Below are 15,988 nucleotides of genomic sequence, written 5' to 3' on the forward strand. Positions count from 1 at the left end.
GGTTCATCGCTAAGCGACTCGGCTCGACCCGCGGTCACTGGTCGAACACCATTCGTTTCAATGACATCCACCCCGCGGAGGAGTGGTGGAACGGAATTCAAATACCTGAGGCGAGTAAAAGAATGAATGCCTTGTCTAGGTAGGTGACTTCGACTAGATACATGTGATGGCAAGAATATTCGGGCCCTCGGGCATCTGCAGGTCGATCGAAGGCAAGCACGTAGTAAGTACAGTACAAGGCGCTCTGCTGCGCCACCAACCTTGTAATCCCTTCAAGGCTACATTGCGGGAGTACAATAGTTTGCGGGAATCATTGGTCATTCATGTGATAGCACGAGAAAAGTTAGCATTCAGACCTAGATTCTCTGTTCTTGTACCTAGCGACATCACACGCGCTACTAATTGCACAAATCAAGTATTGACGCTCTAGACTTATACGTAGTGCGCTTAGGTCCTGCACACTCAGATGTAAGTAAGATCGACTTTCTTTCTACGAGCCCACTAACATCAAATTGACACAAAGCAGGCGAGAAATGCTTGCTTATAGTATAGCGGCACTAGGGAATATCACTCACATGCGAGTGGGTCGGCAAGATTGGCGTAGCCTTCAGTGGTCGTTCGCACATAAGGTCTTGGGTTTGAGAGCTGGGTACCACGACCATGAAACTTCAGCACACGAGCTGTATACACACAGCAACTGCAATGCGACAGTGTTTTCCCATGGGATGTGCAGCATCACCTGAGATGATAGAAAGGTGACATGCGATCATGCCATGATGCTCGTGTGCCAATCGGGTCAGATTACGATGCAATGTTTAATGAAGAGGATCCGAGGCACTGATTCTGGATGGTGGAATGTTATTCATGTTTTAGCCCTGGGTTTTATACTCTTGAACGTCTTGGTGATGTTTGTGATCGCCTCCTCTACTGGCAGTCGTTCCATAGAACTCGCGCCATAGAAGCCGTGCACACCGTCTGTCCTGCCGATAACATACTCTGCGTCCTGTGGTGTGGCAATAGGACCTCCATGACAGAGCATAATGATGTCAGGCTTGATCTTCGTTGCCGCATCTTTAATATCCTGGATAAGCTTGACACAGTCATCTAAGCTCTTTCCGCTTTGTGCACCGATGCTTCCAGACGTCGTGAGACCCATGTGCGCAACTAGTATGTCGGCGCCTGCGTTGGCCATCTTTTTCGCCTCTTCGACATTAAACACGTATGGTGTGGTCAGGAGGTCCATCTCTCGAGCTTTTCGTATGATCTCGACTTCCGCGTCGTAGCTCATGCCCGTCTCCTCAAGGTTTTGCCGAAAATTGCCATCGATGAGTCCAACAGTGGGGAAATTCTGAACTCCGGCAAAGCCGAGATCCTTCAGTTGAACCAGGAATTTGTCCATAGACCGAAAGGGATCTGTAGCGCAGACTCCCGCTAGTACCGGTGTTCTATGGACGATAGGAAGAACTTCCCCAGCCTGAAATCGATTGCTTAGCGGGTCATGTAATTGCACATCTTGCACTGGGTCGACTTTTGGTGGATGCTCACCATTTCGAGTACGACGTCGTTTGCGTTACCGTAAGGCATGAGGCCAGCCAGTGAACCTCTTCCTGCCATACGATACCTTCCGCTATTGTATATTATGATCAGATCTCCACCACCTTGCTCGATGAACTTTGCGCTGAGGCCGATGCCGGCGCCTGCCCCCACAATCAGTTGACCATGGTCGATAGTCTTGCGAAGATTCGCCAGGATCTCCGTTCTGTTGTTTGGTGGCGGCATATTGATACTGACTGGTGTTGATTGCTCATACTCTGAGTACTCTCGGGAGAGGAGGCGCCACTAATGGTGCCACTAGTGGTGCAGACAGCCGGATGACGTCAAGCGACGCACCAGCGGGGAACGGGAACGGTCCGAACGGGCACATACACGCAGTCCGAAGCTATGCCCTCGCCTACCACCACTAAAACATACCCAACGCTATATCAGAAGATTTCTATTCTTGCACTATGGTATGCGTCGCTCTTCTTGGGACTTGCGACACCAAACTTGATGAGCTCTTGTTCTTGCGCGACGTCGTCCGTCAGGCCAATGCCGAAGTTACGCTCATCGACGTAGGTCGATGGCCCGTCGACCACGAGTCTATCACAATATCGCAATCTGTTCTGCTGAGAAAACATGCTGGTGGCATAAATATTGCTGAGCAAGACCGAGGGCAGTTTGTTAAGATCATAGGGGACTGTGCGACCAAGGTAGTGAGATCCCTTTCTGACGAAAGCTCTATTCATGGCATCCTCGCGGTTGGGGGCTCGGGGGGCACTTCGATAGCAGCTGCTGTCATGAGGGACGCGCTGCCAATCGGATTTCCAAAATTTATTGTTTCGACCATCGCCAGCGGGGATACCGGCCCAATTATTGGAGAGACGGACATTTCGCTCATGTATTCAGTTGTGGACATTTCTGGCCTAAACCCAATACTCAAGGAGATCCTATGTAACGCAGGAACGGCTATGGCGGCAATGGCTTTGGGTCACTCGCGAAGAAGCCAGCAAGCGACCACCACTACACGGAAAAGGATTGGCGTCACGATGTTTGGTGTGACTACGCCTGCAGTTGATGAAATTCGAAAATATCTCGAGTCAAAGTACCCAATTGACACATTCGTGTTCCATGCGACCGGTCATGGTGGCAAGGCTATGGAACGACTCATTTACGAAGGTCGAATCGATGGTGTTATTGATCTGACAACGACTGAGTTGTGCGACCACATCACGGGTGGCGTCATGAGCGCAGGACCGAAACGACTTGAGGCTGCCGCTGCAGCCGGCATACCTAACATAATATCCGTGGGCGCAACAGATATGACCAACTTTGGGCCACTGAACACTGTTCCGGAGCGTTACAAGGACCGTAAGCTGTACGAACATAATCCAGTTGTGACCCTCATGCGAACGTCACAGCAAGAAGCTGCTCAGGTGGGCGAGCTCATTGTATCAAAGCTCAGAGCTCATGCAAAGGATTCGGACTTGATACAAGTATGGTTGCCTAAAGGAGGAATCAGCATGATATCAACCCCAGATGGTCCTTTTGCGGACGAACAGGCAGATGCGACAATGTTCCAGGTCATCGAAACCGGGCTGGCAGACAGTGGAATTCGAGTTGTGAGAGACAACAGAGCGATCAACGATGCTGATTTTGCGCATGACATAGCAGATGCCCTGGCTGCGATGCTTAGGCTCAATTCCGGGTCAACTGGGTAATTGGTCTACGATGGATGTGGTGATACGGGCCCCTGGTCGCCTGAAGTTCCAACAAAAGAACAGCACCGTCAGGCGTCCTACTGGTCATCTTAAAATGACATCTGATTGGTTGACCGGCTCTGCCCAGATCTGCACCGCCTCGCGACAACACCAACTTAAAGACCTCACATCCCACCGTCTTTAAAAGCCAATACTCATTTGTCTCTTGTGAAGTCACTCGTTTTACTCTGCAACATGTTGGCGCACTCGGGCGCTCTGTCAATCGCTTTGATCCTCGTCGCTGGTCAGGCAGCCGCCATCGACCTGAACATCGACAGCCAGGGTCAGTCGGATTGTAAGATCTTCGATTTCCAGTGCACTGACAAGTCATAAAAGAATCCATAAAATCTGCAGCAAAAGCACTTGCAAGCAGTGTCGTTACATTTTACGACTCCAGCCTCCAAGAAGATCTCATTCCCGGCCTCTTTCCAGACCCGTACTATTGGTGGGAATCTGGCTTGGCCTTCAATACCCTGATCGATTACTATGGCCTCACAAATGATTCTGAGTACAACTCTCGCATTTCGGAGGCTCTGCAGCACCAGCTAGGCGATTTCGAAGCCTTCATGCCCCCCAACCAAACCAAGACTCTTGGAAACGACGATCAAAGCTCTTGGGCACTCGCCTCGTTGTCAGCGCACGAAGCGCAAATTCCGGCGCCTGCGTCCGGTAGCTGGATAGAGTTCGCGAAGAATGTCTTCGACATCCAAACAGTGCGCTGGGATACGAAAAGCTGTAATGGAGGTCTTAAGTGGCAAATCTTCACTTTCAACAACGGCTTTAACTACAAGAACTCTGCGTCCAATGGCCAACTGTTTCTTCTAGCTGCTCGTCTTGCTGATCAGACTGGCAATGCTACATACGCAGAGTGGGCCAACAAGGTATACAACTGGACCACAGAAATCGGCCTTGTGTCAGCCGATTACCATGTGTTTGATGGAACAAACGACAAAGAAAATTGCTCTAGTATCAACCGCATCCAATGGTCGAGCAATCACGCGCAATTTACAGAGGGCGCTGCGCTCATGTATAAAGTTGTAAGTTCTGGCAGGATCCCATTTAAGCGCTTGTACTAACACACCTAAGTCGAACGCCTCGCAGCACTGGACAGATATTGTCACCGGATTTGTTAACGCTTCGTCAGTCTTCCAGGGTAACGACAGTGCGCTTATTGAGGTGGCTTGCGAGAACAATGGAAAGTGCGACGTCGACCAACGAGCGTTCAAAGGCATCGCCACCCGCTCATTTGCTCGCGCTGCACAAGTTGCCCCTATAGTCGCAGAGCCGATCTACACTATGTTGAATGCCTCCGCTAAAGGTGCAGCTCAGAACTGCGAAGGCACTGGTGAAAACGTTGCATGCGGATTCAGTTGGTCAAGCTTGAGCAACAGCAACTTGGAAGAGAAGACTGCTGGCGATGGTAACCTTGGTGAAGTCCTCAATGCTTTATCGGCCGTTCAGGGCTTGCTTTGGCGTACTGTCGATTTTTCGAACCAAACTGTTGGGTCCTCAAGCCCGAACACAACAACGAGCGGGAACGCCTCGAGTACTTCTGGCAGTCCCCAAAGTACGGGCGCAGGATCGACTGTTGCGGCGTCCTTTACTTTTGTGCTTGCGGTTGCATTTGCTGCAGCTCTGAGCTGTTAAGCGACAACCCTAGACGGACGCATGATCTCGAGAGTCAAAGTTTCTTGAGCATCATGTGCTCAAGACCGAAACAATTCGAGGTCTGTAGGCGTGTTGCACGGTCATTATAAGCAACAGCCGTTACTATGAGGGTGGCAGCCCCCCATCGCTTAAAGTGAGGATTGATTAGTATTCCAGCCAGTACATAATATCATATTCACGAACCTTCCGATGTAATCATTTAGGTGAACAATGAAACTTCTGCATGACAGTGCTAATAATGGCGAGGCGTAAAGTGCCAAGAGCTACAGTAACCAGCAAGATACACTATCAGTGCTGAATTCAAACTCTGACGCGCTTTTCAAGACGTATCTGCAGTGATGGCTTTTGCCAAAGACCAAATATCTTCTGTATATGCCATTGATCCATACCCTCGCCGAGTGTCAAGTCGAAGTTCCACAAGAGCAGAGCAAGGATCAGGCGCATTTCAAGGTACGCAAGGTTACGTCCGATACAGTCGCGACGACCATAAGAGAACGGTTTGTGAACATCGCGCCGATCATTGTAGAAGGGTGACGAGGGATTGTTGTATTCTTCTGGTAGCCAGCGCTCGGGATGAAACGTTTGCGCATCGTGGAAGTTAGAAGGCGAGTGATAGGCTCCAAGTTGGTGCACACCAACACGGGTCTGGTGAGGTCAGCAACTAAGCTCGCTTATCATGTGGTGATAGAAACTTACCGCAGCAGGGATAGAGTGACCAGCTATGGGTGTTGGTGGACCGTCATTTGTGATTCTCAGTAGGGCCAAAGGAATGGATGGAAAAATTCGCATCGCCTCGGTCAGGCAGCACAGCATGTACGGCAAGCGTGTGCTCGCTTCCTTGAAATTGATGTCCTCTGCACGGTCGAAAGCGGTACGAATCTCCTCTGTCACCCTTTTATAAGCCTGAGGAGTCTTCAAAAGGTAGTAAGTGACACCCAGCAGTACCGTTGCTGTGGTCTCTGAACCTGCAACCATAAAGAGATCTGCGTTGTGCACCAACTCTTCGTCCGTAACTTCATGAGCCTCGCCCCGAGAGCGTAGAATGTAATCCATGAAGTCGCCGCGGTCGGCATGTTCCTTCGCCTGGATGCGACCCATAGCTAGGGACGCAGCGTAATTTTGATGCTCTTTGCGTGACTGTTGCATTTTCCTCCCAAATACCAGATTGAAGATAGTCATCAAAAATGGAAAGCTGGTGACTAGCATCATCACTGGCATAATCTCTAGCATCTTTTCAATTTTCTCGATCCACCCGTTTGACTCTCCGGTCTCCAAGCCACCAAGGGATCTTCCAAAACACAGATCTGCGATCAGATCAAAAGTAGTGAGATTGTACCAGCGTACCATATCCGCTGGACGACCAGACTCCGCGTATTCGGAAAGACGTTGTATGAGCAGGTCGAGGTACACGCGGATCAGTGGCTCTTGTTGGGAAAGCGCCCTTTCGGAAAAAGCTGGCAGCATAGCTCGTCGCATACGGAAGTGGTTTCCCGAATCTGCGGCGATGATCTGGTTCGGGTTGACGGCATTGGGCGGAAAATACTTTCGCAACTCGGCATGGCCGTGTCCGTAGATGTCCTTCCAGGCATTTGGGTCTACGAAAGATAGCTCGTCAACACCAATTCTCACAACGTCGCCGTGCTTCCGGTGTTCTTCGGCAATCTGGAGGTCAATGTAGCCTCCCATACGCCCGATAGTTCGTGCGACGTCAAAGGCCGCCCATAGTTTAGGCCCAGGATACTTGCTGAGTGGGTGAAAGTACAGATTGTAGATGATGCGAGCGGCGCCCTGGAGGAGTTGGAACAAGACGAGCGTAGCGAGCACAAACGCAATACCACGTATTGAGAGTAGATTCCCCACGCTGGCTTTAGCGGCAATGGCTTGAATAGCGCCTGCCATATTGCTTTGGGATCAGATGAAAATAATGAGTGACGAGGTGTAGTTGGATGTAACGGAGCCAAAGATCACACGTACTTAAAGATCAAACCTCATCGACCGCTTGTCAGGAACAGCAACTAACATCCCACACCCATGTTATTACTGTCGTAGCTTGTACTTCGCTTTCGTATCTCGCACTCGCACTCGCTAAGCGGCTAGACACCGGCGGTCGGCTGATTTACGCTGCCGAATGTGGGTCTCTGGTGCTGCATCATTCGTTGGTTGGTTGAGAACCACCGTTTGAGCTTGACACACACCACCTGCAGGCTGGAGTTCGTCCAGCATCCTCTATCTCTCGGTTTCGACCCGCGCAACCTCAAGACTTCCCTGCAAGAACATATGAAACCATCAATAAACCTGCACGGCCTGCCTAGATCTTGGTGTCATCAAGCAACCCTCCATCGCTGACGATCCGCGTGCATCGGCCCGCACCGTATTCGAATACGGCCACACAGCATCATGGCCACGATGCATCCTTGGGCCCCTTTATCACGCCGGACGCCAGCACCAAGACTCTTAACTCCCTATGAAAACACAGAAGAACGGTACAGTATGGCGACAAGAGTGACGGCGATCGCCAAATGGTGACGTGCTGGCCTATTGCTAGGTGGGGAAGAGCAGACTGTGCGCTAATATGACTTAGAATCATTGCAGGCTTGTCACCGCTGCCGCGAAACTGTCACCTGTGTATCACGACCATCAATAGCTACACGTAGGGAGATATTGTAGCCCTCTAGCTTTCCAGTTCTTGCGTAAATTCGTTTATATTGATGTCGGTTCCGATGTCAGGGTATGATATTCCCGCACAGCCTCTTCTAATGATGCCCAGCGCCTTCTAGATTTGATCTACCACATCAGGACCTATAGGCCCTCCGTGTGCGACGCTTGGTAAAGACATGATACGGCGAACACGCCATCCCTTTCTGGGCTGCGTGGGTCGCCCGCGTCTGCAAAGGTTAAAAGCGCGTCGATCTCACAACAATAACACGCTCATAATGTCATACCGTGCTCGGCAGCTTGGAGACATCCTACACTTCAGCTCCCTGCTTCTCGACACCGTATATTGACACGCATACCACAGGACTGCGAGCAGCTCAAGCAGGTGGAGAGGCAAGAGTTGGCTTACTTGCCAGTCGCTTTTCTTGCTCTTCCTTGCCGAGCGTGTCCCACTCGGCAACATTCTTATCCTGGACAAGGTCAAAGATGCGCTTCAAGACACAAAGGCATTGGCTAGCTTACCCATTCCGCGACACAGTCCGGCTTCCAGTTGCATTGTTCGACCTCGCCATACATGGCATGTTGGTGGCGGGGGTGGCGGGACGGCCATCCAGAAGCGTGGTAATGGTGCTTCACCAGTGCGCCTCTTGAATCGTGGTTGCCTGAGTCAGAATGACCTTGCCCGGCAGCAAAAGCCTCGACGTTGAGGACAAGAATCCCGTTTTGAAGTCTCGACTCAGCCAGGTTGTGGAAGGGATCCCAAGTTACTTCCTTTCCATGGTTTTGTGCCGTCATCTGCTCAAGGACCGCTTTTGTGAAGGCAGAAGGGCCCGTCCCACTAATGACCTCGTTGAAGTCCAACTGGAGTTTCGAGATAGGAACGCCTTTTTCCCGTGAGAGGTCGTGCAGCCACTCTTGGATGTTCTCGATTAGGCGCATCATGACTGGCAGCCGTGGCTTTGCTGCAAAAGTCCATTGACAGAACGACTTGCATTTGGAGCCTAGGATTGCATGGTTGATAAAGGCAGGCTCATCAATTTCCACGCCAATGATCATGTCGATGTCATGTTCACTATATCTTTCAGGGATGAACCTGTCGATGGGTCGGAGGCACTCGACATCAATGTCAGCGTACACACCACCTTCAGCATACATGACGAGATAACGGAGCAGATCAGCCTTGATGATGGTAATTTCCAGATCTTGGTATAACGCGATGATATCCGGCCGGTCAAAACCGTGTTTCCCGTAGTGCCATTCAACGTACGCCAAGGCATTGTCGTCTGTAAGGACTTCGTATCGATAACCTGGATTCTTCCCCGACCATGTCTTTGCCGAATCTGAGTCACGTTGATCGAAAGCTAGAGGACCGGTCTTCCAAGTCTGCCAAATTTTCCGAGGGATGACACTCAAGTCTGCTTGGATTGGTTGTTGATATTTCCTTTCTCGCCTGTACTTGTGTGCAGCGCGAACAGGGGCAGTAAAGAAGTAAGTGTTGGTGAAAAACAAGATCAAGAATACCACAAGGACATAGGCAGGCAAGATCCTTCTCACTTGGGTAGTAAGCCGGCTTCGGAAGTGGGAGGCGATAGGAGAGTGCGGATGCATCTTGGTGTCAAGGTGGAGCTTGAGTGGAGGCGGATGGGACGACAGAGTGCGCATACTGTGGTCAATTTCAGAATTATAGGATATACGCCTCCTATCTGTCGTTAAAAGGCGCCATGCCACACAACCCTTACCACTCTGGATTTCTTGGCTACGATGATCACCAGCTTCCGAGGCCGGACGACCTAGAAGTCTTCGTATTGCACAGACCGTGATGGTAAACTAAGATACTTTGAACGCCCGAACGTCATTGGATTATTCCAGACTTGATGGCTTGCTTCGGCCAGGTGGGAAATTTAAGGCGATCAAGCTAAAGCTTGTATGGGTGGGCCCTGTTATGTCGCGGGCCATTTGCACGCTTCAGGATGTGACCGGGCAGGCGCGTGCAGCGACGTTGTACCTGACCAGTCGTTCGTGGCGTCAACGGCCTACTAGGTAAGCCTTGCCGTCAGGGTGGGCCCGAATTTAGCTACTTCCCCGCATCACGCGAATTTGACATTCACAATATTCTGAACTTCAGATCGTGCCTCCTCGGCACCTCGGTTTGGCTCGTCCGTCCGAGATCTTATTGGTCGTCAACATCTACTCAATTCTACTTTGGGCTTCCTTCTAGCGCGCAGGAAGCAATTGTGCAATGCACGATCAAGCATATGGCACACAAATCATGTTGCGCAAGGCTCTCTCGCATCGGGGTTCCCAAATTGCCTAGCGCATGCACGGCGTCAATTAAAGAGTTCACTTAGATCTTGAACAACGAGAACTTGAGATGAGCATTAAGGGTAACGGGTGCCTGCAAAAGTACTGTGCTCATTGTCGACCTCGACTACAACTATGCCAACGAAGATTGAAGGGCTGCTGGATCATGGGGCACTGGAAGACGTCCGACCGGACAACAACACGTGGAAGTCACTCCGAGCGACGCATTGGGGCCTCGACATAGTCCGTCCAGAGTTTCTCGCCCTGCGACCGAGCAGTCCAAAGAAACTTGTACGGCGTACAGCATGGCTCGACGGCCTACGGGGCTTTGCTGCATTCCTGGTTTATCTTCACCACCACCAGCTGTGGTCGCACGACATCCATGGTAATTCGGTCTTCGAAAACTCATTTGGCTACAACCACCGCCATTATTTCGCAGCGCTTCCATTTGTAAGGCATTTCTTCTCTGGTGGGCACTTTGCAGTTGCTATATTTTTCGTCATCTCTGGCTATGTCCTCTCTGTCAAACCTTTAGGGTTGATACAGAAAGGTCAACATATGGCGTCAGCAGATAGTGTTGGCTCTGCGCTGTTCCGACGTTGGCTACGTCTTTACTTACCGGTCATTGGTTTTACCCTCTCCTGGATGGTAGCCCGACACTGGACTAATGTATGGGTGGACTTTGGTGAACGCAAAGATTCGTGGGGCGAAGAGTTCAAGACTTGGTACTACACCTTCAAAAACTATAGTTTTGTGTTCCTCACCGGAGACGGACTCGAATTCACGAGCAAGTACAACGGCCACTTATGGTCCATTCCGATGGGTTCGTAACAGCTCGATGACACGGAAAGTCCTCTGCTGATGCTTTTACAGAATTCAGAGGTTCAGTCATTGTCTATACCACATCCTCCGCGCTTTCGCGATGTACAATGACCGCCAGACTGTGTTGCGAAGTCGCCCTGATTATCTACTTTTTATATGTTGTCGACGGATGGTATGGCGCCCTGTTTGTGGGTGGTATGCTGCTATCTGATCTTGATCTACTGTCCTTGAACGATCAGGAACCACGCATCTTGAGCAAACTGAAAGGATTCAAGGAGTTTATCTTCTTCCATCTCTTCCTCGTTGCCATGTACCTTGGCGGCGTACCTTCGTGCGAGTCCCTTGAAGGATACCAGAACCTACTTGCATCCTCACCTGGATGGAAGTGGCTCTTCAAGCTCAAGCCACAGGCTGTGTGGGATTTCAAATGGTTCTATCTCACCTGGGCAGCTATATTCACCGTCGCTTCCATCCCACGACTACCACTGCTTAAGCGTTTCTTCGAGACACGCTTCTGTCAATATCTTGGACGGATTTCTTTCGCTCTATATCTGGTCCATGGTATTGTCATCCACGTTTTCACTAATCGACTTTACGCTGCAGTTGGCTTCAAGAAAGATGGGCACAAAAACATTTCTCATTGGGTTGGCCTATTTCCGCTGACTATGAATGGACCTATGGGCTTTGAGCTGGCATTTTGGGCGGTACAGATCATCAACATCCCGGTCACATTTTATGCTGCAGAAGTTGTTACGAAGCTTTTCGACGAGCCGAGCGTCAAGTTTTCCACGTGGCTCTACAAGCAAACTTTGGAGCCACAACCAGAGTCGCCGAGACGATGAGATAGGCATATGAACTGCAATAAAATTACCTCTATCATTTTGTTACGGTTATCAAAATGTCAGAACCGCAAAAAGTTCCGCTCATGCGTGTGCTTGATGGAATTGCTCGCGTGCCGCGCCTTCACATGTCATGTCATCGTGTACCTCGGAGCAAAAGGCGCGCAGCCACTGTAGTGACACGGCAAGAAATGTGACAAGGGACATCAATAGTCTTAGTGATAACGCGTGCAGGAAATTATTGACTTGCTGCCCTGCGTGTTGGCTGAGAATTGACACAAACTTGTAGGCAGACGCACGGCGTAAGAACGAGGTATGAAGACACCAAAGATAGCCAAGGTCAAATGTTCTGTCTCTCGCAATTTCCTTCAATACTACACAGCTGTGGTATTGGGATGCAGGAAACAGCACGAACTTTCGTAAGGCAGTACGCATATTCTTGACAATACCTAGGTACCACTGCGCAATGGTAATTTTCTATGAATTCCAAGAAGGAAACATGCTCCTGAGCCTAAACAAGTGCGGTGAAGGTCATTAACCAATGGTGCGAAAGAAGTTGCATGGACGGTACGGTCAGCGGCTCGTTTCGGTGTGCGGCTTGTCGTCTCACCCGGGGTGGCAATATGCGGGGTAGGTGGGTACCTATCGGTACATTACCCTTACCAGCGGCGATCGGCCTCCAACAACGCTCAACACGGAGGTGGAGCCGTTCTTGTACCACGAGGTCCGTCATCACCCGCTTCAATCTCAATCAGTGCAGGTGGCTGAATTTGACTCTCACTCACAGGGATGTTCCCCCTGTCGTAGGCTCGCACAAAGGTCTCACATGTCACCGATCACTCTGTCGGCTACTCAATACACCAAAGACGACATCCCTATTGTCTTGACGATCAAGTTTGGAGACATTGCCAGGGTAGTGCCTTAAGTCGCATTAAGCATACGTAGCTTCGTCATTCACAGGAAGGTTCCTGGTGATTTGACATCATGAAGCGGCTTCGACACATTCTTGCAGCGACTTTCCTTCTTTCGGGACTCTGGTTCATTTTCACACAGCATGGGTCTACATTTCTTAGCCCCGAGCCAGCCAATCTACATGGCGGCCCCCCGACAAAGATTCAACAGACACATGATTTATCAGACCAGACCGAGAAAACCGCGTTAGCATTGCAGACCACATCGGCATCAGACAAGCTCGTGCAAGCGCCCAGTACACCGGTCCCTCAAAGCACAGATCCTCCGTCAGACTCACTCCTCGGCTTCGACTTCCAGGCCGATCTCAATCTCAATCTTCCCGCCGACACCTTCACTAGCCTGAGCAAACACTCACCACACAACTATGACCCCAATGGCGCTAAATCTTACGCTTATGCGACCTTCTTCGCGTCCCGCAACCCTTCGATAGAGGACCCCTACTTTCTCGCTATCCACTCCCTGGTCTACCGTATTCTCTGGTCGCCACGCTCCAAAACCTCAAAGTACCCATTTGTAGTCTTTGTAGGCGACTTTGTATCCCCGGAGCAGCGCCGCCTCCTAGCAGGCGCCGGCGCAGTTGTCCGCGAACTCGCGCCTCTCCCCTGGCAGCCGACGGACCAGAGTGTGCTGGAGCGATGGAAAGATCTGTTCGCGAAGCTGCACATGTGGAACGAGACCGACTTCAGCCGGATCCTGTTCCTCGATGCTGATGCTTTCCCCATTGCGCCGATCGATGACATGTTCGAGCTCAAGAAAGTGCGCGGCTGCATCGAGTCCAAGATGCAGCTTGATGATTTCTTGCCTGGTGGTGAGCCTGTTTGCGAGCAGTATATTTTCGCTGGTGTGCCGATGGATCCGTACTCGATTTTTGATGCTAATATCAATGTTGGGAGTATGGTGTTTACGCCCAATACTAGACAGCATCAAAGGTTGGTCCAAAACTATGTGAAGTTTGACAAGTACGATGTCAAGATGGCGGAGCAGGCTTTCTTGAATTGGCAGTTTGGGGTCAACTCGGCTTATCCACCCGGCATGCTTGAGCGGGAGTATGGCGCTTTCTTTCCGAAGGAAGGTGGTGAGAAGGGACTGAAGGTAGTACATGAGAAGATCTGGGCAGTACAGCGAGGCGTTTGGAAGGAAGAGTGGGAGAATACTTGGAAAGAAATGACACATTTCTATGCGAGCGAAGAGTTTCTAGCAGCAAGAAGGGCCGACGGAGAAAGCATAGATTAGACATTGATACGGTTGTAGACATTGAAATTCAGCGACATCAATTGCAGGGAGGCTTTTTGCACATGTGATGATGTAGAAAGAATATATTGATACATATTATAAACCGGCATTACTGTTCATCTCATGTCAAGTCATACAAAATTGCACTTGTTCATTAACCTGCAAGCGGACTCTAAACCTGGAGCTCATTGCGCTCGGCAGGCTCAAGGATACCGCCGCGAGTGTTGGCCTGCTCAGCCTTGCTCCAGCTACGTCCACCAGGGCCCATCTGAAGACGATCGGTGTCGATGAGGCCGTCCTTCTGCAGAGTGGACGCGTCCCACTTGGCGGAAGTGATGGGGTTGACGTGGAGCATGTACATGGTGTCGATCTCCTCAAGCGAGCGGTCCTTGGACTCGATCATGAAGAAGTAGACAACCCAGAAGAGGATGAAGCAGGAGACGCCGAAGACGAGACCATAGTAGTAGTCGATGCGGTCGGTGACGAGGGTCGATACGAACGAGATGATGAAGTTGAACAGCCAGTTAGCGGCTGTAGCGAGAGCCATGCAGGTCGCGCGGTAACGAGCAGGGTACAGTTCACCAACAATAGCCCAGACGAGAGGTCCCCAGGTGGTCGCGAATCCGACAATGAACAGGCAGGTGAAGACGATCATGACGTTGCCCGCAGTAGAGGTAGGGACGGGCTGGCCGGTGGCGAGGTCGGGGTTGGAGACATAGTGTCCGACGAACGAGTAGATGAACAGACACAAGAACATCCAGGCGGCGCCACACATCATTGCCATACGGCGGCCGACGTTCTCGACAATCCAGAGACCGCCAATAGTAGCCACCACGTTGACGGTACCAAGGATGATAGAAGTGACGTAAGGGTTCTTAAGACCGGTGGCGCTGAAGATGGTGGTTCCGTAGTAGAAGAAGTAGTTGGCACCCGTGAGCTGCTGGCCAGCCTGGAGAACCATGCCGAGGAGAGTGCGGTACAGCATGCGAGGGCCGGTAAAGATCTCGTGCCATGGGTGGTCACCACCAGCCCTCTCGGCAGAAAGCTTCTCCTCAATTTCGCGGATCTCGTTGTCGATGAAGGCGCTGTTGGGGTCGATACCGTTCAGACGAGCCATGTTGGCGCGAGCCTCGTCAATGCGACCCATGCGGTAGGCGTAGCGAGGGGACTCGGGGAGGAGGAGGATAGTGCTACCCAAGATGATGGCCCACAGAGCAGACAGACCGTTGGGAATGCGCCACTGAGCATTGTTGGTGTAGTCCTTGGATGTGCCATAGTTGACCATGTACGCGGTCCAAATTCCGAGGGTGATGAGCAGCTGGTAAGAACTGACGGTCGCTCCGCGAATACGCTTGGGGATAGACTCAGACTGGTACATGGGGACGACGGTAGAGAGAGCTCCAATACCGAGACCGGCTGTGAAGCGACCCATAGCGAATTGAACCCAGACACGCTCGCTGGTAATCTCGATGATCACACCAACAATGTAGAAGAACGCGGAACCGGAAATAGTAGGGCGACGGCCGAACTTGTCAGCAAGGGGAGCCGAGATCAAGCAACCGAACAGGGTACCGATACTGTCAAAAAGTCAGATAAGCCAACAGCATAGTTAAATAATTCGGACTTACCAGAGGAGACCGACAATGGTACCCTGGCGAATGGCAGAGAACTCGCCGTTCTCGCCAAACCTCTCGAGGAAGTCCGACATCTGGAGGAAACCAGAGATCTGTCCGGACTCGTAACCGAACATGAATCCTCCAATACTGGCAACTGCGCCGAGGATGACAGCGACAGCAGGAACACGGCCCTGGGGCTCGATTTCAGCTTCCTTCCTGGTGGGGGACACAGTCCTTGCTGGAGTCTCGGCAGGAGTCGCAGACTCAGGGGTGCCTTTCTCGGCCATCTCCTCGTTTGCTTTGTTGCCAAAGAAACGCATGATGAGTGTGTGGTGGGACACAGGGTCCAATATTAAGATAGTTGTAAATAATTCAACTGCAGAGTGCAGGTAGACCTGTGACTTCTGCGAATCGCTGGAGGAGTTGATGGGGAAGAACTGGAGAAAGACGCTGGAATGCGGGTTTTGAGGAGAACTTATGTCTCGTGATGGGGCGGAGACTATTGTCTGGTTTGCTCAGTGGAGCCCCGCTGTCAATTTCGACCTTGCACCCGTGGCTTCATTTTCTCCTTAGCATCGCGACTCGA

The 15,988-nt window shown here is 51.1% G+C and overlaps 8 protein-coding genes across 8 annotated transcripts; 4 read left to right on the plus strand and 4 right to left on the minus strand.

The window, feature by feature from the left end:
• Window positions 1–862: 862 nt before the first annotated feature.
• Window positions 863–1,779, minus strand: C7974DRAFT_299822 (TIM-barrel-protein domain-containing protein; the record flags this gene model as incomplete). Its single annotated transcript, XM_046137771.1, has 2 exons — window positions 863–1,474; window positions 1,561–1,779. The coding sequence occupies 2 exons, from the start codon at window positions 1,777–1,779 to the stop codon at window positions 863–865; spliced, it is 831 nt and encodes a 276-aa protein (XP_046003054.1).
• A 227-nt stretch (window positions 1,780–2,006) lies between these two features.
• C7974DRAFT_371444 (uncharacterized protein) lies at window positions 2,007–3,257 on the plus strand (the record flags this gene model as incomplete). Its single annotated transcript, XM_046140017.1, has 2 exons — window positions 2,007–2,972; window positions 3,120–3,257. The coding sequence occupies 2 exons, from the start codon at window positions 2,007–2,009 to the stop codon at window positions 3,255–3,257; spliced, it is 1,104 nt and encodes a 367-aa protein (XP_046003055.1).
• A 117-nt stretch (window positions 3,258–3,374) lies between these two features.
• C7974DRAFT_18354 (glycoside hydrolase) lies at window positions 3,375–5,070 on the plus strand. The gene is made up of 3 exons (XM_046136415.1): window positions 3,375–3,579; window positions 3,633–4,333; window positions 4,383–5,070. Exons 1-3 carry the CDS (start codon window positions 3,492–3,494, stop codon window positions 4,941–4,943), a joined length of 1,350 nt encoding a protein of 449 aa, XP_046003056.1. The 5' UTR covers window positions 3,375–3,491; the 3' UTR covers window positions 4,944–5,070.
• A 194-nt stretch (window positions 5,071–5,264) lies between these two features.
• Window positions 5,265–6,989, minus strand: C7974DRAFT_349103 (putative cytochrome P450 oxygenase; the record flags this gene model as incomplete). Its single annotated transcript, XM_046139425.1, has 2 exons — window positions 5,661–6,989; window positions 5,265–5,609 (listed from the first exon to the last, which is right to left on the minus strand). The coding sequence occupies exons 1-2, from the start codon at window positions 6,861–6,863 to the stop codon at window positions 5,265–5,267; spliced, it is 1,548 nt and encodes a 515-aa protein (XP_046003057.1). The 5' UTR covers window positions 6,864–6,989.
• A 993-nt stretch (window positions 6,990–7,982) lies between these two features.
• On the minus strand, window positions 7,983–9,736 carry C7974DRAFT_18365 (nucleotide-diphospho-sugar transferase). Its single transcript, XM_046136417.1, has 2 exons — window positions 8,142–9,736; window positions 7,983–8,089 (listed from the first exon to the last, which is right to left on the minus strand). The coding sequence occupies exons 1-2, from the start codon at window positions 9,279–9,281 to the stop codon at window positions 7,997–7,999; spliced, it is 1,233 nt and encodes a 410-aa protein (XP_046003058.1). The 5' UTR covers window positions 9,282–9,736; the 3' UTR covers window positions 7,983–7,996.
• On the plus strand, window positions 9,638–11,614 carry C7974DRAFT_18374 (acyltransferase family-domain-containing protein). Its single transcript, XM_046136419.1, has 2 exons — window positions 9,638–10,743; window positions 10,794–11,614. The coding sequence occupies exons 1-2, from the start codon at window positions 10,056–10,058 to the stop codon at window positions 11,582–11,584; spliced, it is 1,479 nt and encodes a 492-aa protein (XP_046003059.1). The 5' UTR covers window positions 9,638–10,055; the 3' UTR covers window positions 11,585–11,614.
• Window positions 11,615–12,273: 659 nt separating this feature from the next.
• C7974DRAFT_383303 (nucleotide-diphospho-sugar transferase) lies at window positions 12,274–13,854 on the plus strand. Its single transcript, XM_046140756.1, has one exon. It carries the CDS (start codon window positions 12,566–12,568, stop codon window positions 13,784–13,786), a length of 1,221 nt encoding a protein of 406 aa, XP_046003060.1. The 5' UTR covers window positions 12,274–12,565; the 3' UTR covers window positions 13,787–13,854.
• Window positions 13,855–13,958: 104 nt separating this feature from the next.
• C7974DRAFT_430183 (uncharacterized protein) lies at window positions 13,959–15,722 on the minus strand (the record flags this gene model as incomplete). Its single annotated transcript, XM_046144678.1, has 2 exons — window positions 13,959–15,363; window positions 15,415–15,722. The coding sequence occupies 2 exons, from the start codon at window positions 15,720–15,722 to the stop codon at window positions 13,959–13,961; spliced, it is 1,713 nt and encodes a 570-aa protein (XP_046003061.1).
• Window positions 15,723–15,988: the final 266 nt, after the last annotated feature.

Source organism: Boeremia exigua (assembly GCF_020726555.1).
Source record: "Boeremia exigua strain MPI-SDFR-AT-0100 chromosome Unknown C7974scaffold_1, whole genome shotgun sequence".
In the NCBI taxonomy this organism is placed as follows: domain Eukaryota; kingdom Fungi; phylum Ascomycota; class Dothideomycetes; order Pleosporales; family Didymellaceae; genus Boeremia; species Boeremia exigua.

Coding starts and splice junctions, on each gene's coding strand:
- C7974DRAFT_18354 (XM_046136415.1), top strand. CDS start 3,492: ATGTTGGCGCACTCGGGCGCTCTGTCAATCGCTTTGATCCTCGTCGCT. Junction 3,580..3,632: donor CCTGAACATCGACAGCCAGG/GTCAGTCGGATT, acceptor AAGTCATAAAAG/AATCCATAAAATCTGCAGCA. Junction 4,334..4,382: donor CTGCGCTCATGTATAAAGTT/GTAAGTTCTGGC, acceptor AACACACCTAAG/TCGAACGCCTCGCAGCACTG.
- C7974DRAFT_18374 (XM_046136419.1), top strand. CDS start 10,056: ATGCCAACGAAGATTGAAGGGCTGCTGGATCATGGGGCACTGGAAGAC. Junction 10,744..10,793: donor CTTATGGTCCATTCCGATGG/GTTCGTAACAGC, acceptor ATGCTTTTACAG/AATTCAGAGGTTCAGTCATT.
- C7974DRAFT_383303 (XM_046140756.1), top strand. CDS start 12,566: ATGAAGCGGCTTCGACACATTCTTGCAGCGACTTTCCTTCTTTCGGGA.
- C7974DRAFT_18365 (XM_046136417.1), bottom strand. CDS start 9,281: ATGCGCACTCTGTCGTCCCATCCGCCTCCACTCAAGCTCCACCTTGAC. Junction 8,090..8,141: donor CGGACTGTGTCGCGGAATGG/GTAAGCTAGCCA, acceptor GACCTTGTCCAG/GATAAGAATGTTGCCGAGTG.